This window comes from Zophobas morio, unplaced genomic scaffold (genome assembly GCF_036711695.1).
Source record: "Zophobas morio isolate AGI-343-1 ecotype UQ-CSIRO unplaced genomic scaffold, CSIRO_AGI_Zmor_V1 ptg000021l, whole genome shotgun sequence".
NCBI lineage: Eukaryota > Metazoa > Arthropoda > Insecta > Coleoptera > Tenebrionidae > Zophobas > Zophobas morio.
In genome coordinates, this window is record NW_026972126.1 from 6,048,472 (window position 1) to 6,071,190 (window position 22,719).

General features: G+C 36.5%; 1 protein-coding gene across 2 annotated transcripts in view; it reads right to left on the reverse strand.

The window, feature by feature from the left end:
* Window positions 1–386: 386 nt before the first annotated feature.
* Chas (chascon) overlaps window positions 387–22,719 on the reverse strand; it is a 50,236-nt gene continuing 27,903 nt past the window's right edge. The window contains exons 3-10 of one of the 2 annotated variants that reach the window (XM_064059800.1): window positions 8,608–8,644; window positions 8,391–8,560; window positions 7,500–7,715; window positions 5,548–6,025; window positions 5,165–5,497; window positions 4,612–5,115; window positions 4,194–4,476; window positions 387–1,618 (exon numbers count right to left, since the gene is read on the reverse strand). In XM_064059800.1, the coding sequence (XP_063915870.1) occupies window positions 685–1,618; window positions 4,194–4,476; window positions 4,612–5,115; window positions 5,165–5,497; window positions 5,548–6,025; window positions 7,500–7,715; window positions 8,391–8,560; window positions 8,608–8,644 (2,955 nt within the window). In that variant the 3' untranslated portion in view covers window positions 387–684. Of the gene's footprint in view, window positions 1,619–4,193; window positions 4,477–4,611; window positions 5,116–5,164; window positions 5,498–5,547; window positions 6,026–7,499; window positions 7,716–8,390; window positions 8,561–8,607; window positions 8,826–22,719 lie in introns of those variants that run through there. The other variant, XM_064059799.1, reaches the window with a different exon arrangement.

Genomic DNA, 22,719 nt, shown 5'->3' on the forward strand with positions numbered 1-22,719 from the left:
TCTATTCAGAACAAGTTTATTAGTGTTGATTTTGATGTGGTGTCCTATATGGCGAACTCGACCTACAGTGGAAAAAAACAGGCACAGCTGTTCTTGTTGAATGAGATAGGTACCCAAATGGCCTCTTCAAACAATAGTTGGGATACTATAGTGATTCGTGTTGACAAGGCTGCAACAGTTATACTCATTTGGAAAGATGTGATTTTTTTTCAAGGTGGTTGCAAACTGTTACAGATGTTTAGAGAGTCTACAGAATTGCAAATGTGGTGTTTGCAAACCCACAAAAACATTTGATTAGAGCCAAGGTCGTCAAGATTTCTCACTTTTATTCCACCTTGAAGGTCACAGCACAGGCAGTGACCATAAACTTAATAAAATAGACCTGCTTAATTAAAACTTTTAATTGTTGATAATAAGCTCGTATTTACAAATTATTTTGGCACATTCTATACCTCTAGGATTATTGTTTTCATGAATATTATTAAGTTAGACAAAACTTTTTTAAATATGATACAAAAGTTTAGGGAATTTTAGCACCTAAATCTACCACACTAAAAATGCCAAAACCCTCGTTTTTAAACAACAAACAATCACAATTACAAAAACGCCATTAGTAAAAGTAACAAAACTATTAACATAAATAATGACAGTTTATATGGCAGTATACAAAGTTAAGAATTGGTGTTACTTCCTATAGTTGCTGTTTCTGACTTCGATAACGACGGGACTTCCCCCGCTATATCTCCGCTCGGTTTCGTAAAACTTAACGCTAGGGTCCCCTCTGTAGTGGCTCTTCGTGACCGACTTCGTTTCGCTCGATTCTATCGTTTCCCTGCTGCGACCATTCTTCGAAGGTATAGTCTTCTTGGTGTAGCTTTTCATCGTATTCGTAACGCTAGGTCTGAGCGGATCGTCGTTCCTCGTCGTGGTGTGGTAAGTCTCAGAATAGTCCGTACTTGAATTGCTGCCTCTCCTCAGAATAGACTGCGGCTCCCTCAAGCGCGTGGGCGGCTCATAAATGTCTCCGTTGTACTTGTTTTTGTGGTGGTTCTTCACCGGCGTGCTGTAGACCACGGCGTCGGGCTCGTCCTCGTGCAGCGTTTTGAACAGTTCCGGCGCCCTATCCTTCAAACTTTTCATGAACACTCTTTTATTATCACTGGTGTTTTCACTGGTGCCGTTTCTTACAAAACGGTTCGTGTATACACTGTCTTCGTGGAGGTCTTTCTGGCTTCTACTAAGGCTGGAAATCAATCCAGGACTCTTGAGGCCGACGGGGTTCTCGTCCAGTCTGTTCAGATGGGGGTTGCTGGTGTACATCCCCGGTCTCCTGTAGTCGTTCGCGTGAACGTTCAAACTCTTGCTTCTAGACAGATTCGACTTGTAAGTCCTCGCAGGTTTAGCCGGCCCCAGCTGCGGTCCCAAAGTCCGCGAGACCGTGTTGATGATGGACACGTTGATGGTGCTGTTCGACTTGTTGTTCTTCTCGAGCCTCGTCGGCGGCTCGTGGTGACGCGACAGGTGCCGGGGAAGGGTCTGCGAGTTGCGTTCGTGGGGCGCCGAGCTGTTCAGCAGACGACTTGTTGATTTACTGAAGCGGCCCAGGGTACTCTGTGACCTGGAATGGTCGTGACAGTTTAGACATTGGCTTTTATGGATGATGCCCACGCCGCCGGCTGATCGCCTTAATATCGAAAGCGTGGGCCAACGGCGTACGGCATGGGACGAAAGGACATTTCAACATGAACAAAGGCACAAAATTTCCATATTCGCTAGTTTTTATGTCTGAAGTTTTGCCATTGCGTCATTATTTCAGGTGATTTGCGCTCTATGTGTTGTAAAATGTGAAATCTGCGAAAGCCGCGGGATTTTTATGAGTACTATTACGTGTGATAGTTGTGACCAAATTTAGATGTGGCATAGTTGTAGACAGCTAAACAAACAAGATATGTGTTTACACGACCATGCAAAAAAAGATTGTGTTGTGGCAAGGAAGTTGTACCACGTAATTGCATACACCAAAATTTCCATGCGGTGTTAAGCAAATGTAGAATTGACATCTATGTGGGATTAAAGGACATATTTTTGCACAATGAATTATTTTAACAAATACATAACTATCATATCGGTCTGCATTTCATTACAATCTGAGTGTAAGTATAACCATCATACACCGCAAACACTTCTGAAAAATAAAATAAGAAAGCCTCCTTTACTAGAACTGTAAACACTCCTGTCGATTTGACAAAAAAAGTGGTATATAAAATGTTTATTTTTGTATTCTTGAAACTGTTGATGTTGATGTTAATTATGTTCAGTTACTTTCTGAATTACGACTCCACCACGCCCACATATTTATAAATAAAACCTATACAATCCGTAATTCCTTGGGATGCGTAACAAACGCAAGAGGCGTACGTGACACCTCATTTATGGCATGAGGTCAACAAGGTAAGGATCTGCGTTGTATTTATTAAATTAGATTTATAAGGTTGCTGCAGCGTAGACAAGAAAGTTTCAATTTCTTGTAAAAACTTTACGTTTAAGGCATTCACATGCAGTATGTTTCCTTTTAGAAACAGCTTTCAGTCGTTTAGTGGCTTCCTTTTTGATCGCTGAGAAACTATTCCGATTAAAGAATTTAGAACGCTCACACTTTCAATCATTTTCTTAAATGTATCGTACTACAGTATATAACAACCGATGCAAATTAACTTAAACCATTTAATACATTCCTCGGTCTATGAGTTTTTGGGTTTTGGAGGATTTAGAGGACCTCGACATCTCTTCGGCCTCGGATTACTTGTGCACCGGCATGCAGTATTCTAATCGAATGTGGCTTTGATCAAAGAGTTTCGATTGCACTGTATAAAACGTAATAATGATTAATTATCCGACTAAGCTCTTCTAAGGACAAAATCAATTGATACGACCTGAATCTGGAACACGAATATCATACGATTCGAATGTTGTCCATAAACAGCAATGAGCACAAAGGAAGAAAGTCCATTCTTAGCCAAGTGGTGATTCCATATTTGCCAATTGTGGATTCTCGAGTCAATTTTGTTGTATTGACCTAATTAAAGCGAACTTACATGAAGAAATCACCGTTATAATCCTACTGTCTTGCAGATGCCGTAAAGTGCTGGAAGGTGTCAATTTAAAGTGGGTAAACTTGATTTTTAGTTAAGAATATGTAGTTTTCCACCCACGACAGAATCATCGTAAATTGGTTACTGTTAACAATTCTTTCGTGGCGTCAAACTTCCAAAATTCCAAATGAGTAATAAAACTAAGTATTTCGACTAGCGATAACCTTAAATAAAACTTGGTGAATATCTAAGCGGAAAGGTGCTTCGATCAAGTGTCCACAATAACTATTTGCATTGTAAATATTTTTCAACAAATTCTGGGTATGGTTCTGTTTTACATGACTCATTCTCTATTCATTATGTCAGGAAATCTAAATTGCGGTGGAGGAGGTAATCTGTTCAAGAATCTCGTAACTATATGGTCTATTGATTGTTCGCCGATCCTCAATCGCACTTCGTAGGCTCATTTTAACAGTGATCTAATATGAAACATCTGTTTTGCATTGAATGAATGAGAATGTCTTCGATTACGGAGCAACGTTTTACTTTTACAATAACAAATTGAAGAGCTCAATTATTGCACAAACCTCATTCATGTCGGCGTTTCGCACAAATAGATAATAAATGTTTAAGTGCCATCAGATTCAGTGACAATAAAAGAGGTGATGTAATTGCGGCAGTCAACACATCGATTTGATCACTATAAAATCACTATTTTTTCAGTCACGGACTCGGTGACACTATTCGCAACGGCGTAATGTCCGTGTGTCGCCCGTAGCGGCGTCATATTTTAACAGATTGTGTAGAATTTAAGATCACTTTCACACTCTCGACTGTCCAGTAGACCTGCGGACAAATTCTTCGATACGAAACATACTTCAATGTGCGCTAATGGTCGGCACTGACTTTCACGTGATCAATCGCACTGTAACAAATACAGCCGAACACGCCCACACAGATGCAAATTCAGTTATATTTATGGTCGTTTTCATTAATAAAACCACCTGTGCGACGCAATAGAAAACTTAATTAGCACGCCATATAAGTCCTTTGCCGTGAAACCGACCTCGTCATCGATGCGTCTCCTGCCCCTTCACTCACCTGTGGTCTTCTTCTTTTTTCTTGGAGCTCCTCGCCGGTTTCACCCCGTCGTACTTGTTCTCCTTGCCGAAGATGCTGCCGCCGAACGGGTCCTCGCCCAGGTAGTACCTGTGCACGGGCTGCTTGTTGTTCTCCATGTGGCCGTTGCCGTGGTGGCTGATGTTGTTGTCGATCACGTGGCCTTTCTGGTAAGAAGGACTCGGCGACCTCTTCGTCCTGTGCCTAGCCTTGCGCTCGGAGCTGGCCGAACGGATCTTTCCTACTAATTTGCGTATCGACTGGCCTGAACCGAGAACAACAACAAAAACGATGATGTTATCCTTGCGAACTTGACTAGGCGAATGTCAATACGAGTGTGTCAACAGGTGTGGATTCGAGGAAAGCAAACACGTGGGTCGATGCGAAAAACGTCACTCACCTATTATGTTCCCGCTCTTCGCCTTAGGAGGGTCCGGTGCGAAACGCGTCTTCTGCATGGCCTTCTTCTCGTTGACGCCATGGTTGGGCGACGGATTCGGCGGCGAGTAGTCCGGTGGTGGTTCCGCCATCGGTTCGCTGCAGCGACCGTTGGTCAGGCGGGAGTTCGTGTAGCGACTGCGTTCGTCGACTTGGTGACGACGGTCCGAAACTCGTTTTCGCTGTGGAGGTGTCGGAGTGATTTCCCGAATGGGGGAGATGCGGATCGGAGGAGGCATTGGTTCGCGGTAAGCGGGCATGGGCGAGCTGGTACGGTAATCTGGGATGGGGGAACGACGCGGGGGTGAATGACGTGGAAGACGGTCCACGACGGGCGAACGGCGCTCTGGAGGATACGTCACCGGTTCATGGACGTAGATCGGCGTGTCCTGACGGTACGCCACGGGCTCCGGCTGATGGTACGTGGTCGTCGGAATCTGGTGACGCTCTGACCACTGACTAATACCTGCAACGACAAATTGAACGCCCCCGAAAGTTTCGCCCGTCTCCCTCACCTTTGTAGTACTCGGAATGCTGCGGCCTGTCCCTCTCGGGCTCCACTGGACTGTACACGCGCGGTCCGTTGCTGATAGTCGTGATGTACTTCTGCGGTGGTGTCTCGGCTCTGGTCGGCTGCGATTTGATAGTCACATTAAAAAAACTAGTTTTAGGTGGCTGTTCTTCATCGTCAATGACGGAATTATTCGACGACCTTGATTCGCTCCCGAAATGGTGCTCCAGCCACTTGGACGTTTCCACCTTTCTGGTCTCTTCCTCCTGGTCGAAATCCAAGGGCTTCTTCGTCAGTGCGTCTTTCCTGTCCAACGGAGAGATCCCGTTCTCTAAACCTGGAACTCTAACTAGTCACGGTGCTACGACGCGAATCGCGCTTTCTCACCTCTGTATCTGTGAGGTGGTCTGTTATTGGGTCTTCTCCTCGCCCTCGCACTCAACGAGTCGAAATCGGGCTCGTCATCGTCGTCTCCGTGCCGTTCGACTTCCATCGTTTCGGTGCGGAAGCGCATTTCGTGCCCGATTTTGACACCGTCGGCTAAGTAATCAACATCTTCTTGGTCACGTGTTTTCAGGTATCGTTGTGAACTCTCTTTGTAGAAATCTTGTTCGGGAGCGTCTTCGGGCAGTTCGTCGTCTTTGATCTCTTCGTGTTCGGTGGTTCTTTGCGTCTCTGTCACGATTTTCCCATCGGGCAGTACGGAGCTCAGTTCGCGCGTGTCTTCCGTGTCTATAACTTTGTTGCTTTTCGACGTGTCGAGGACCAAACGGGGACCGGTAGATACCAACGTCTGACCGTCTTTCGTTGTTCGTAGGACTTCGCGCAAATCTTTCCGCCCGCTTTTCACGGCGGCTAGGAAATCCTGTTGACAGTAATACAACGCTTGCATCAGGAAATGACGTTTTCAAGGTTGAGGGCTCTTGACGAGCCCGGACGACCTTGCAAACATCGGGCAAATATGTTTTTTCGTTCCGCGCGTCTATTTTTCTGGGTCGTCAACGGTGAAAATTTCATCCCCGATGGCTAAAAGGACGCACAACTGACGGAGAAAGTGTGTAGCAGTGCCAATGATTGACAGAAACAGGAAATCGGTTTTTTGTTTTGACGTGAGCATCTCGATTGATCACCCATTAAGATTTCACCGAATTCGGGACAATTACGTAATCAGAAACATATGTAGGTATATGGCATAAAGTTGCTGCTGTCGGTCGATTGGCGTACTTTCTCCCGGTGTTGTCTCGTAATCAAAGGGGACAAACTTCCTGGCAAAAATATAAATAAAAAAAGAAACACACCACCGCGAGGCGTAACAGTCGGGCGTATTCTCTCCGCGGAATTCCACAAGGGTGCGTGCAGGGCCCGATTCTGTTCGCCTTTTCGACGTCCTTGATGTAATCGGCACGGCGGACAAGTGTGCGATTTCGTCACAGTCTAAGCGGATCACGTTTTTAATGTTGCAAGCCTCGGTCGTTGAATAAAACTGAGATCTGTCCGGTCCAGTTTTGTCGTTTTCAACCAGCTAACCGAATAATGACGGTGGACAATAAGGCGGTTGAGACCCAGTTATTACCAGTACCACGGACCGTATTATAAATAATAATCATTGCGATTTCTCGAGAGCATTCTCTTTCGAAACTAAAACTCCGTGAAGGCTACGGCAAAGATTATTGTTGTCGTGGTGATAACAAATACATTTTCTTACGATTGTGATTTAGCGAACAAACGTAAAGACCTGCGGTGGATTTTTTCCGAAGCGGTTCCGTGACGTAATCCAATTCACAACGTTTAAACGCTCGAGAAAGTAATAATAATTTCAACAATGCATTGTTGAGGCCATGCAAAAAGACGGTTTAAATGTCAGAGATATAAATAGCATCATCGCGGACTCGAATTTGATAAAACTGAAGAAAACTGCGGCCATTTGTACGTGCAAGAATGTGAATTCCAGGGCAGTTCCCTTCTGACGCAACGTCGCGAGTTTCACCGACGGGATTTTTCCGGGACACCGTTAGAACACTGCGAAAAATACATACTTTCACATAAATACTATGCACTTATCACTTGATTAGCACTTTATGTCTTTGTTGGTACTGAGTTTGTGCTGGTTGCTTGGTTTCAAGTCTTCGGCAGTGCCGGTGAACGGTTGTCTGACTGGTCGTGGAGGCCCCGTCTTCTCTCTGCCCCCCTCGTATACAGGGACGAATCTCGATGGCCATCGCTCCTATGCACAATAACGAAAGCCGCCGCCACATATACGCGCGTTCGCGATCATTACACCGCAAAAAGGGCGTAAGTGGCAGGTCGCGATTGACCTATCAGGCATCGGCATTTCTTACCTCATCGGTGATGTCGCCGAAATGTTGCACGTCTTCCGTTTCTTTAACCTCTTCGGTTTCTTCACGGGAGATAACTCTCTTCTCTTTAACTTCCCTAACGATGCCGTCCGGGTTTGGCACCGCCACCCATTTGGAATCGTTCTCCACGAGCTCCTTCCCAGGCCCTTCAAGGGCACGGGGACCGTCGACCTCGTCATCGCCGCCCAGTTTACGCAGCTACAAGCAAAGTGTCTTGATTAAAAAAAGGATGACAACATAACCGGCGTCTAGAAAGAAAATGACTGGTGACGGTAGAGTACGATGAAGGTTGAACCTAGACCTGGTACACCCTGACCGTTGAGAGTAAGCTGTCAAACGTCTATTTTCTATTTTCTTTTCAGCGGGTTATTCACTCTACAGAAGGCTGATAAAGATTTTACGACACCTATTGTTAACAGTTTTTTTAACATACGTGAACAGTCTCAAGGAACAGTCTTATAGGATTAAGGATTCAGATAAGGTGGGACCGAAATTTCAGAAAGGATTGATCCCTAAGTGGGGTTTAATTTACAAGTAAGAACATTCTAATTCTGGGCTTGGAATAAAGACAGAAGGTGGCTAATTGTGTTTTGAATAAGTACTTAATTTGATATTCTTTAGTAACTGAGGCATAGCAAAACCAACAAAGAAGCTAAACAAGTATGACCTACACTACTGACGTAATTAGAACTTTGTAAACAGGTGGATTACCTTAACATTACCTGACAACAATTAAAGTACTTTTGAATCTATACTGGGAGACAAAAATTATGAGTGGAAAATGTACGCCTTCGAATTTTCTTAACAACCTTTAGGTAAGTCAAAAATATCTTAGATGCTTCAGTTCCAGGACCGACTTAAAGACTTACGTACCTCGGTCTGGTGGTGTTCCTGGGTTTCTGTGTCTTCGGTGGTGTTGGTGGTGACCATGGGCCCAGAGTCTTCGACGACTTTGCCATCTTCCAGGACCACCTGGCGCTTGACTCGAGTTTCTATTTGCTTGGTGTTGGTCACTTCTGTCTTCTTCTTGCTGACCCATTCCTCTGTGGTTCTCAATTAGAGATGGGTTTTTGGGGTTGTGCGTACTTACCTTCTTTGGTGGTTGCATAGGTTTCTCCCGGTTCGACCTGCGCGTAAAACAAGCCCGGTTCAATGAAGATGCGCGAACAATATGTAACTTTTTTGGCGGGAAATTGTGAACGACCTGTAGGGTCGTCGACGAAAACTATAACCACCATTCATAGCACAGGACAATCTTGAATTGCAGCAAAAACGTGAGTATTTTCGCACTGGCAACCGAACAATGGGACGTTTTTAAGCTAATTAAGTACCGACACGTCTCAATTGTAATTAAAACAGCTAGAACAATAAAAGGTGGCGCTGTTGGGCCGTGCTTTTTAACCTTCAAAACGACGCACGATCGAAATTGTAAACATCCGGCGATTGAATCGATTGGAAAGCCGTTCGACGTTTATAGACGAACATAAATTAAACTGCTGTTTAGGTTTTATTATGAGTCCATGGTAGGTTGTCGTGTTTATGAACAATTACGTTTATTGCGGCCGGTCGCAGGTGATTAAACATGTACTGTGCACACACTGTGGAAAAAATTCTCTAATACGTTTATTTGCCAGTTTATCCGGAATCTAGTAAGACTAATTACTCTATTGCGTAACGTCCATCAAATTATATCATTATTTAACCGGGTCGTAACGTAACGAGACGTACAGCGGGAGACACGCACCCATCTCTGGCCGAAACTAAACTCGCAGTTAATTTGTGGAAATTTAGAAATTTTTGCCGTTTCCCACAGACAATAATGGCTTTGCGCAATTTGTAGGAGGCGACATAATTAAAGAATAAAACGGACAAAGAGAGAAAACCTCGTACCTACTTGAGAAGGTTATAAATAGAACGCGAACCTTCAAACAATTAATTGGTGATTTGCATTAATTCTAATTAATACAAGCTGGACACGTTAGTCGGTTGGATCCATAAGGGTCGACGATACGGAAAAAGATAAGCACAGATACACTGTATGTGGATTTTAGACGCACTGGTACCACTTTCCCGCATCATTTCCGTCCCATTTCCTCACGCGAACGCCACTGCACTAAAAACCATTCAGAATTGCAACTCGTTACTACTACCACCACACGTTACCGAGTTTACGGAATATACACACTCACACATAGGTACATGGTGATATTGTTACATCATAGTGTATTGTTCCACCTTCCACCTGTAGCAGTGTATTCTATCCCGTCCCAGTTGACCGCGCCTCGATCTCGCAAGAACAACTTCATTTATTTGTCAATATTATTATACTTAAATGGTAGTAACACTATCATTATTAACAACATTGTTACAAATAAATAAGTACCGGGTACAATCTACAAAGTCCATTTTTAATATGGTCTAAAATAAGACAGATATAACGTCACGACCAGCATTCAACTTTATGGGTACCAATTTTCTTTACCCACGTTTTACAAACTAATCAGTTTCTATATGCGACCAGAGGAAAAACATTTCAATTTTTTATCAACACCGTTGTATATGAAACTCATTTGCACTTTAATGCATGCGGATGTGCATTAGTTATTTGTGTATAACAAGAGCGAAACGTGCAACGCTCAGGCAAGTGTGACAAACACACTTTTTTGTGTGTCGCCCACATTTTTTCTTGAATAATATGTAAAAAACTAATCTAAAAGAAAGTCATATTTAAATTTTAATCGACGTTTTAAATTCCTCATTGAATTTCCACCTCGCCCAATTTACCGAATATTTTTAGTAGTGCAGATATAATTATATGCTAACATTTTTTTGGCATGAGGTACCATTCAAAGTAAAGAAAATCTCTCTTGGGTTCAGTCTGAGAAAGCTGTTTGTGATCAAACCTTTGAAGAATGGAGGGTAATTATACTGATGGTTATCAAGCGATGTCAGTGTCAAAAACTGAAAACAAATCAGTGAACCAATATTTGAGAAGGATGTTCCATCCATGGTTCCATCCAAATAGCGCCGATAAAAAACTTAATCACAATAGTATAAAAAAATGCGTTCATTTCGTAATCTGATTTCGATTTTATCGCGGTAGAGAACGTGTTCTGTAGAGAAAAACATTACGTTAAAAAACAAACATCTAAATGTTTACATTATGAAATCAGACATTTATCAAAATTATGCTGTTGCTGTGGTTCTTTTGGCGAGGAAGTAACTAAAAAGCGAAAAAGTCCTCTAGTAAAATTTTCTATTTTTCGTTTATTAAACTGTCTTAAACTAAACAAAAAAATTGGCATCATTAAAAACAAACTGCAAAAAAATAACGTATTACACCATGATTAAGGAAGTTAAATAAGACTTATATCACTATTTTCGAAAAGATAACTACCATATAAGTTTGTGTGAAAAGTCATTGAATGGTCGAAGGGCTTTTTTTTTTAATGTCAATCTTATAATAATTTTTGTAATTGAAGTTACAGCTGTAGATGAGATCATTGTGGCATTTTGAAGAGGGGAGGAAAAAAATCATGCAAAATGACAGTTAATAAGGAAAAGCGCACAAATTAAGAGCTTTATTTGTTATTGATTGTATCTGTTGTTATATTGCTATTTTGTGTACATTAGGGTGATTAAAAAAAAAAAATAATTTTTTTTTTCGTGTCAAAGAGGTTCAAAAGTTTCTTTTCAACGTAAAAAAATACCAGTTAAAAGTTGAGCTCTTAATATTAATATTAAGACCGTCCGCATCGCGTTTTTCTATTTCCCATAAGAATAACATGGGAAAATTTTTGTTTGCACCTTCTGATTTTTATTGCTAGCCCGTCGTGTGTCGTGAAAAAAATTCAATCACATATTTTTATAGAGAATTGAACGCTCTACAAAAAGTGTCTCCTATGATTTTGCGAGAAACCTGACTATGATTTTTTAACCCACTGATGCTGAAAATGTTCGGAAAGAGTTTTACTGGCCTTATTATAGCATAAAATTATAAACAATTACTGTTTAAAAAACTAAATTTAAAATGTGTATAAATTTTTGTGGTGATTTATTCCAATAAGACCATCAAATTTATTGTAATGCATCAAAAACGTCAAAATTTGGATAAATTTAACTTTAGCCTAAAATAACTCTTCAACTATCAGGTTTCTCGCACAATCATAGGAGACACTTTTTGTAGAGCGTTCAATTCTCTATAAAAATATGTGATTGAATTTTTTTCACGACACACGACGGGCTAGCAATAAAAATCAGAAGGTGCAAACAAAAATTTTCCCATGTTATTCTTATGGGAAATAGAAAAACGCGATGCGGACGGTCTTAATATTAATATTAAGAGCTCAAATTTTAACTGGTATTTTTTTACGTTGAAAAGAAACTTTTGAACCTCTTTGCACGAAAAAAAAAAATTATTTTTTTTTTTTGAATCACCCTAGTGTACATACAGAAGTTCCAAAAAATTGATTTGGTTATCGATTTGACAAATAAATATCTCTTAGAATGACATAACATGCGTCACTGCCTGTGGTTTATCCAACATTCTAACTAGTTTTTTGGTTTAGAGTATATGTACAAAAAATGTACAATGAAAATTTACAGTCAGATTACCCGTCAGCTTGAAAGTTTGAATTGAAAATGCAACGATCAAAGACAAACTTTTAAAAATCCATGGTTGTCTTTAATCGTGTTTTTTATTGCTCTCTTGGGTTGTATTTTTGATGAAAACGCAATTTATCCGAAATTCTGCTGATGATATATGTTAGATTTATTTATATTCGATGCATTAAATAAGCTTTATTGGTCCATCCCTTCTGTTCTTACATTCCTTCAAGGACACTTTCCCCTTCACCCAAAAGAAGCAACAAAATATAAACCCGTTTAATTTATCCATTATCTTAGACACTATTCACAGAATTTCTTGAGAATTGTGGGAAAACAATTACGTGCATACAAATACATTCGTGCTATACTGTATTATCACGGATATTAAACAAATAGAAAAATACACTGCTTTTATTTTTAATCCTGAACGTAAGTTTTAGGAGTATTGTAATATGATCCATTTGACGAATGGCTAGTTCAATGTTTATTGGACCTGTCATGACCCCTAGAGTACGACACAATCGATCTCCCGTTTCCGTCCGTCCGTCTGTAAAATTTTAGATGTATGTTATGAAAGGTAAAACGCTAACCAAAATTTGTCTAGTCAATTTAATTACAAAAGTTTCTACATTAATAAATGGTCCAATCGTGGGCTTTTATCTTCTCTTACACTGTGACTAGTGTAATCTGTAGTGTTTTTGCTTTATAGAGGTGATCACAAAAAAGTAAAATGTTGCAAAATGAAACTTTATAATTTTTTCAAAAATGTGGGATTTGTTGCTTTAGAGGTGAGGGAGGTTCAGTCGAAATAACTTTCAACCAATTTTTTAAAAGTTATACTGCAACTGATCTTTCTAAAAAATGATTTATGGTTTATTTTATAAATTAGAAACGAAACAGTTACATTATAACTGTTATTTTATTATTACTAAAAATAATAATAATAAATAATAATCTTTGGAAGATACAATCTCACAAGCATGCTTACCAAGATGAAGAAAATTCTATTGAAATAACCTTATAGAATATATTTAAAGGCCACTAATATTCAGCTTTGACGAAAACATTACTGTAAAAAAATCCTCGAGCGATTAGAACATCAAATTATTTCAGTACTTACTAATAGACATTTTTACTTCCAGATTTTTGAAAAAAAAATCAAAACTGTATAACAATATTTAGCAATTTAATTTTGAATCTGCAAAACCAAATGCGTTGAAATCTTGCAGATGTTCTAAAGATTTCGTAAGCATAGCAAATTTTTAATCAAGATATATTTTTGCCCCCCCCCCCCCAATTGATGACGTCGTCTCAAAATTTTGCTGAATAGATCCTATCTAAAATATGTAAAATAATGTGAATCTATACTTGTGGTTTATGAATGCATTCATATTTTTTAGGATTTCTTATACAAGATGACCCAAACAAATTAATCTACTTTATAGATTAAATCAAGAACGGTTAACTCAATGTTCCCGAACATTGCTTCTATCCAACTGTTATATGTGTCCTTGCAAAAATGTCGATGACGTCATCAGAAAATTTTGTAATAGAAAAACCTACTTGAAACAATACATATGCGTAACATGCTTCTTCACCTTTACTTTAACGTTACATACATGTTTTTATTTTAACTAAGAGGGGTTATCATAAAAAAATAAAATTCGAAAAATCTAGTAATCTTATAATTTTTCGAAAAAGCTGTTGTAGGTATACTTTAAGGCGAGGGAAGTTCTTTCGAAATAACATTCGACCAAAATTTTATACTTAGCTTTTAGCTTAGTACTAACATTAGAACTTTTAGTTTTTATGTCTTGAATTCCAAATTTCAGCGCGTTTTAATTTTGTTGCCTTTTAAGAGCCATTACTTTACAAAATATAATATGTATATATGAAACTCTTTGTGTAAATGAAGACAGTCACCTACCTCATGAGTAATTAAACACAAAAGTAAGTTTTGGTGAATTCAGATCAATAGGTATTATGGTATTTGTTATTCACAAACGACTTTTTTTTAAGTGGAACTGCATACAATGGTAGATTATCGAAAAATAATGTTTTAATTAAATAATATGTCGTCATTGCGTCACCACTAAAGAATTTTTTTTAGTATTACTATAGGTAGAGACAAGAACCTTCTTGAATATTAAAAGTTGAGGTCATTCTATTTTAGAAACAAATGTGGTTTCCACTTCCAATGAAGTCCATTAATAAATTTTATTTTGTGATTCCTTTATTGTCCAGTTTGTTTCCCTTACCGGTAATAGTGAAATAATTTTGACGAATCAGTTGACTTGAGACACTTTATAACTTATGTCATTTTAATAATATGTTTTACAACTTGTAAACACATTATTTTTAGATATGGTATGGTTCAAAAAGAACTGCACAGAACTGAATAATTTTAAGCCACGACTAATCAAATGGTTGCTGACATCCATATTCGTTTCTGTGAACAATGTGACTTAACCATGGACAACTTAAAATTCATAACAGATAATTAATTTTTGCAGTGATAGATTATTACAGTAAACATTTGTTAACAAATTCCAGTGTTATTTCATACACAGAAACAAGCTCCATAAAATTAATTAGTTCTAACAGATTTACAGAAATTCGAAAAAAGTGTTTTATTATAATAATTATCTCAGCCATTATCGCTGACAACGAATTCTAAAAAAATCCAAAAATGTATAATTATAATAGTTATATTCCGGATGTTTTGCAACGAAAGTACAGTCTTATTCGACGCTATTACAGGAACGACCCAACATTTATTGTTACGGTAAGGATTTACCGAGTGAGTCTATTGTAAGGAGAATTAACTTTTACACAAATGACCATGTCGTAAAAATAGAATAAGACTTGGAAGAGTGTAGTAAAGAAGCAATTGTAAACTGAATTGTAATTTAGGGAAATGTTTTCCTTTAATTAATTTTATAGAAAAAAATTGCACAGAACAAAGGTATGTATAAAGTGCACAGTGAAATAAGTGGAGTGAGTAGTTTGTAATTCCAAACATTTAACTCGAGCCGATTATTAATAAAATAAAAATAGACTAAGTTAAACCTACTCTAATGGATTTGTCTTACTGCTAATAAAAATATCTAATATAGATCTTCAAACTTTCCTAAGATCTCATTTTTAAAAAATATAAACTGTCACCTGTAACTACCTTTAGAGATACGTATGTACTTTTAAAAACGAAACAATATACCATGCGATTTTTTAAATTTCGGCTCTAGTTAGCCATGACGCTTACGTCAGCACTGTAATTGAAACGGCTAAGCGTCAATGGCTACTAGAGCAGAAATTTAAGTTATTGTCTTAGACGGGAAGACTCGACGTTTCTGGAATCCAGTTTGCAATTTCCTCAGGCCAGAAGTACCCACAAGGAAATTTACAGTCAAGGTATAAATTCACACTTTACTTGAAAGTAACACATTAAAAATAAAAACTACAAACCGAACAGTATAAGTAGTAAGTATTATATCCATATGTCAAAAGAAAAGAGGAAACACTAAATTTTCACATAGTAAAATGCGAGGGAAATGCCCTAGGAACATACATTAAACTAAATACAAAAAATTTCACACACGATAGAAATTCATAATTGCCGCTTTAGTTCCCAGAGATTACGTACAGCGATGTCATCGAAAAAGGTTTGCGAACGGCTTGGCGCCAAAGAAACTTTTTGTGGATATTTTACTGAGGACTTTCTCATTAAATTTAGGTGTGTCACACATCGATATTTTCAGTGGTACAAAAGATGTAGTCAGTTGACATATACTCTAAATATAGCATCAGTTGTATTCAATTGACATTTTACATTGTAACTTATTTATTTATTTAAATAGTGGCATTGTAATAGCTGTCAGTAATAAATACTTCAGCTGCCTCTTCAAATTATGAAATTAGGTGGAAGGTTATCGAAAACTGAAATATCAAAATATTTGATAATTTAACTATTTTTAGATTTTTACTTACAGAATAAAAAATTTCGCTTGCATGTTATTCACCTGTATGTGCTTAATTGGTCAAAATAATCGTTCTAGAAATCAAGGACGAATTTCACATTAATTACTCAAGTGAATTTACTAAGCAGCGAAACAACATAAATATTCAGGATTCACGAGACCAAAAGTTAATAAATATTTCGACACACTAAATGGTAAAAAAATAAAACATAAATTTCGAATGAAGCATGAGTTACACCACATTAAAATGCTAAAAACAGACCTAACCTACAACACATCTTTTATTCAAATATTTCAGAGGCAACAAAAACAAATCCGTATCGCAAGAATTTCAAACAGGTGCTCACGTTTAGTTTTTCCTCGTAGGTACGTGTTGTTTAAATAGTGGCAATTTTTTAAAGGGGTTGACATTTGAGATTTTGATGTGGAACAAGGCAGGTGCGGTTACTGATGGAATGTTGTAAGTTGTTCACTTTCAGTTTCAGTGCTCTAATCCTGAATTTTGAAAGTAGCGTTAGCGTGAGAACAATACTGAAGATATGAATCGTGTCTGACAGTGCGGTTCGTCAGATGCACCGCCGCTGTGTGAACGTAATAACAGTGGGTGGAGTTGTGTCATATTGCTGTTTGATTGCCACTTCATTATTATTTTATGCTTTATCTCTCGGCAATAGTTATGAGGTTTAGATTTATTCACCAAGTTTGCTTTCCAATGTACCGTAAATTTATACGTTTATTCATGAGACCACTTTATAGATACCGAGGGGTGTTCTCTGTTGAACGAAGAGGTAATTATTAATGAAGGGTTCAGCAATGGATTTGTGATGTAGCAGCAACCGAACTTAGCGATGTGAAAATTTTATAACTGTGTGGGCGGATACTGCGTGTCGGAATCATTCATTCTGCACAGTTTATATTTTTATGAAACAGAAAAATGTCCTACTGAAACGAATCAAATATTAATTGCTCCTTTACCTCCTTTATGATAATCTGAATGTAAACGTATTAATAAAATTCAAATAATACATTCATTATTTAGGAAATTGTACCTCTAGGTTGATAACTAACTGACATCTAACCTAAAAAATCTACGAAAATTATTAAGTTTGATAAAAAATAGGTTCCCATACATTATTAATTGTTTATAATCACGTGCGTTCAAACAATATTTAATAAAAGAACTGTCTACTATAAACAGTCTCTTGATTTAATTTGCAGGTACGAGTAATAATCATTTTGACCCTTCAATGTCATTCCGGTATTCACAGCCAGGGATGCCAACCAGTCAAACAAATGGTTGAAAACGAACGGAGGTAAAGAAAAGAACAACATATATAAAATAGTAATTGATTATCGAGAAACTGTGAAGTTAATAATTAATAAAATTCAGCTCTTCAATAAAAAAGACGTCTTCAAATTTTGAAAATATTTTCCATACATAATTTTAAAAGTAAAAAACAATTTGTTAAACGAATTCCTCCGAAACATCTACAACATTCCAACTTAAACAAATATTCACACAAAAAAGAACGTACCGAACACGAAACCTTCAAGAGATACAATTATTATCTCCGGCTATTAGCTAAGTCTTCTTAATGAAGCCAACAACCGGAAATGTTTAACTTCGTTAAAATGAATGAAAAACATTTCAAAAGTCAGCCACTTCGATTCGCAAATTAAAAATGCAAACCTTTTAAATGCTTATTAATTCATGAATACAAGCCTTCAATGAAAGGAGAACTATTATTAATAAATTAACGCAAAACGGATTGAATAGCACCGGAGACAGAATTGTGTAACAGTCTTGCATAAAAACATCACTATTAAATTATTAAGATGTCTTCATCTGGTAATTTGTTATTACTTATGTTTTAAAATAGTTTATAGGTGAGATTGCGATGTTATCTTGCGTAAATATCGCCTGGAACAGGTAGATCGCCAATCGAAATCATGTGTCAATTGACACGATACTAAATTTAAAGCGAAATTTAGGATGAGCACGACTTGGAGTATAGAAACCGGATAAAATCGTATTCGGCCCAAATTTAGTGTTTACTTTTCCTTTATTAGCCCAAATTCCTTCCAATTTGGTGGTATCTGTTTTAGATTACCGAGTAATCACTAATCACCAAAATGTTATTATTTATTAAACCGAGAGAAAAGAAATTTTACTGGAATAACTGTAACTTCACATTTTCAACATCCAGGAAATGCACCACAGGAAAGATTAAATTTTGTAACTTAAATTGTATTGCGTAATCTTAAATCAATATGTATAATACCTACATAACAATTAGGTTTCTACTACTGCTTTGGAAAGTGATATTTAATTTCAGAATAATATGTAAAGGAGAAAATGTATTACAATGAGATTCCAATTCGATTAAATTATAGAAAATTTGCGTTCGTTTCATAATGATTGTTCCCCCACGTTTTGTTGATATGCGAATAATGAAATATTTTTGTAATAGAATACCCTATAGATATGTTGTCCCATATTCTTATTAGCATTTTCCTAGGCATTATAACCATAGTTTAATTTTAAAATTTTGATCCGACGTTGCCACGTATTTCATTCTTTTTGAATTTTTTAACACATGACTGCTTCATAAAAAAAATCGCAATAACGTTATTTGTGATGTGTGTTGGAATATTTTATGGAAATATAAACAAAAGTACGCGATTTGTTATGGTATCAATTGAATAAAATTTTAATAGACTTTAATAGAACAGATTGTCAAAAATTTACAATTTTCAAATATCGATATTTCAGTTTTTTCAGTAGAACATTCTCTATTTTATTATTGCTTCTTACTTTATTTTATGTTTTCTTTCATTCAGTATGTCGGTGTCCCTTAAAAAAGTAACAAATCTCAACAACCGTCAACTTTAAATGTAGAAAATAGTGAACAAAAAGAAAGAAAGCAAAAAACAGAATAAGATGTAGTAATACAATACATGTTCTATTTGAAAAAACTAAAATTTCGATATTTAAAAATTGTTATAATTAATGGTTTTTTAAAAACATCAGTTTATTAAAACCTAATACAAAATGTTTTAACCGAGGTGTTAAAAATAAGACTATTACGCTTTTTTTCAATTGTTCGATTGCTAAAAAAATGCAAGAAAGGTGGAATAACTTGGCAACGTCGCAACGAAATAAACTGTGGTTAAACAGAATATATAAAAATACACAGGCTATTCCATTTGAAAAACCTAAGGGCCAGTTTATACAATGTTTTTACTGAGATTAAGTTGAGAATTTTAAATTCTCAAGGTCGTTTGACATTTTCGCAATACATATAGGTTATAACTTATAACACTTTTTTGTTGTATGATACGTTTTCTTAAAAGAAAATAAATTAAACTACGAACAAAAAATACTACTTTAAGTTTTATAAAATATATAGCATAAATACCATTTTTCTACAGTTAAAGAAACAGCTTGTTGATTAATGAACACTGTCTCACTACTAAACAAAACAACAACGTTTAAAAGTCTTATAAAGCAGTGAATGAACTTATTTAAAATCTGGTTAATCTTCACAAATTAGGAAATGTTTTATAGACGCATATTCACATATAACATAACATTATAAATAATAGAGTAGGTATCAATTGAAACAAAAAGTTTGCAATATTTAGTGATCTCTGTTGTATTTTTTTTTGTGCTTATAAGTGTAAGTTTCAACTAATATGTAAAATTTTAAACTGAAGAGCTTAAATAAAAGAAGCAAATAATTGTATTTTTTTTTCTTGCTATCCGAACGGAACCTGTCGCTAACGGCCAATTTCATATTTCCTTTATATTCCATAGATCCTACAATATGAAAAAGTAGGTCGCTCGTTTTCGTCTGTATGTCGTCTATTAGTGAATTTATTAGATAAATAATCTCTGAAACTACTAGACATGTTATCATGAGATTTTAGGTATATTTCAGATGATGAAACACTAACCAAAATTTGTCTGTTCATGCCCATTAAAAATAAGGTGGCGTCATTTCTTTTTTTTTTTAATAACTCGGATCTAGAATGTGCATAATAATATTTTCTATCATATATATACATATCGTTTAAATATCCAGCTTTATTTTTAACCTTGGGCATGTAGATTTTTGGAAAAAGAAAATCAAAATTTTAGAAAACCGATTGCTCTGAAATTTTGCACATCTTTCAAGTTAAATTAACCAGTTTGTTAATGTTATTTAAAATGTTCAGAGTGGGCTGCCTGTACATGTAGTGTAGTCTCTTGCAGACTTCTATTTTTTTAGAACTGATTATGCAGGATGCCCCCAAAAATAAACGAACGAAGATCATTGCGTTATAAAATTCAGTTTTATGGAAGAAAAAATATTGAAGCAATAATTTATTATTAACCTACGTAGTTACTTAAACTCCAACTTAACTACTTAAGTCACGCTAAATGTAGCAGTTAGGTTAGGTCAAGAAATCGTTTGATACAACTGAAAATATTTCGTGTTGTGGAGCAAAAATGCTTGTATTCGCTAGGCAAATCCATATCGAAATATCACCACATTCTTATTAAGTATATACACATAAACAGCAAAAATTGTTACACTAGAATTTCATTCGTAAACAAATAAATGGAGCTTGCATTTGCCAGAAGCTATAAACAGTGTTATCTTCTGATATTTTTTACATTTCATGTTGCTTTGTTTTGTAATTGACAAATATAGACCTCAACAAGTAAACAAAAACAACTCCTATCTATTGTATTACTACAAAACTGTAATCTTGAATACAAGCTTCTATTTATACACGCATTAAGCGCTCGAGGTAGTAAAATTGAGACAATAAAAACACAACCGGTCCTGGCAGGATTTTTTTAATGATGTAAACTACAGACAAACTGCTTTGTCTCAATCCCATTTATAATTCATAACCAACAACATTGCAATTGTCAAATTATAATTATCAGATAAAATTTACACAGTGTAGTCAAAATATGTACATAATTTTGCGATAAATTCGATAGCTAAATTTAATTACTAAATTTTCAGTAGTTTCGGCATTGTCTGTCGTATTATAAAATCTCCAATAGACGTAGAGACAGACAAGATGGAAACGGGAGACCCATTTTTCATACTCTTGGAGCCATGAGACGTCTATAAAATATGAAAATAGTCTTTTTCTCTAGCTTACGTTCGGAAAGTAAAAATAAATACAATTCGATTGTGTACAAGCTTCAAACGGTTAAACCACTTAGGAACAGATATATCCACGACAAACAGGTCAAATGCATGATACATTTATTATTATGCTAAATTTTTCATTTTCTAATACATATTAATGATCCACGATATAAAAATACTTGGATCGTCAACACTTATCTACACGCCCCACATTCCAAGAGTAAACTTGACAGACTTTGCCCGTTGTCCTGTTGATGTCAAAATGGTGATTGATGATATCACATGTATATCATACTTGCATTCATATAGGCTGTTCGTATTGTAATTACAAAATTAGCCGTTTATTTTTCAAATTGTTGATGCAGAGGATTTCCACATGTTACTTATTTCCGTCCAAATTAAGTACAGCTGACGTCATAACTCAAGAGTTAATGACGTCACAAACGGATAGCACTCCGCATTTATTATTGCACACTGTATAAAGAACAGCTATGTTTCAAGTGTCCTCCGTGATAACATCTTTTATGGCTCGAACAACCACTTGCATACTATTTGTATATCTCAACTACTAGTATGTTAGAAAGAACATACCGGTACCTTCACAGTGGCAAAGATTTTATGGAAATACCAATTTTTATAAGAAACATGGGAGTTATTTACACTACTGCTATAATTATGTGCTTTAAGTTTTTGTAATACTGCCCATAATTTTAGTTTAAATTCTATGTCGTACTGGAAAACCGGTGATTTCAACGATAAGTAAGAGCCAGTTTACACGATCTACTCCGTGAATGTCCGAGCCAATGAAATAATTAACGATTTCAGCTTACTCCATTTTAAAAGTTGATATTTATAGAATTCGTGTTTATGTACCAGTCTACATCAGTAGATTGAGTTGATTTCTAAACTCATGCCAATTTTACCTTTTAGCTAACAAAGGACAATTTTTTCTGCTAATGTAGCCAATTTTTTTCGATATTTTTTATCACGTAAAGATAAAATTTAGATAGGTAACCATTTTCGTCAAAAGGTTAATGTAACCCGCCCACGATGCCAACATTTTTTCTGCAAATTCTTTACTTTTTAAAAGCAGGAAAGTAAGACGCTATTATATCACTGCGAGCGTTGATACATTTAGCTTAACCGGCCTTAAAATCCGAATGATTTATCTCTGAGTTTTTATAATTTTACATCAAGGCTCGAACTGAAATAAACCGTAACGATTAACCAACAAATCGATTCAACATGATTATGATCGTGTTAAAACGCGTTACGCTATTGACGTTCTAAGATGATAAAGGTCACAAGGTGTGTCTCGCAATACTTATTTATTTATTGCCCATGATGGAACGAGTGCAGGTCAACAAAACGCACAGATTAAGACTAAATAAGCGCTTACGCGTATGTTTGGTTGCCTGTGCAATTCAAGATTGTCGTATTGCATGAAGTCTAGTTCGTATTTTG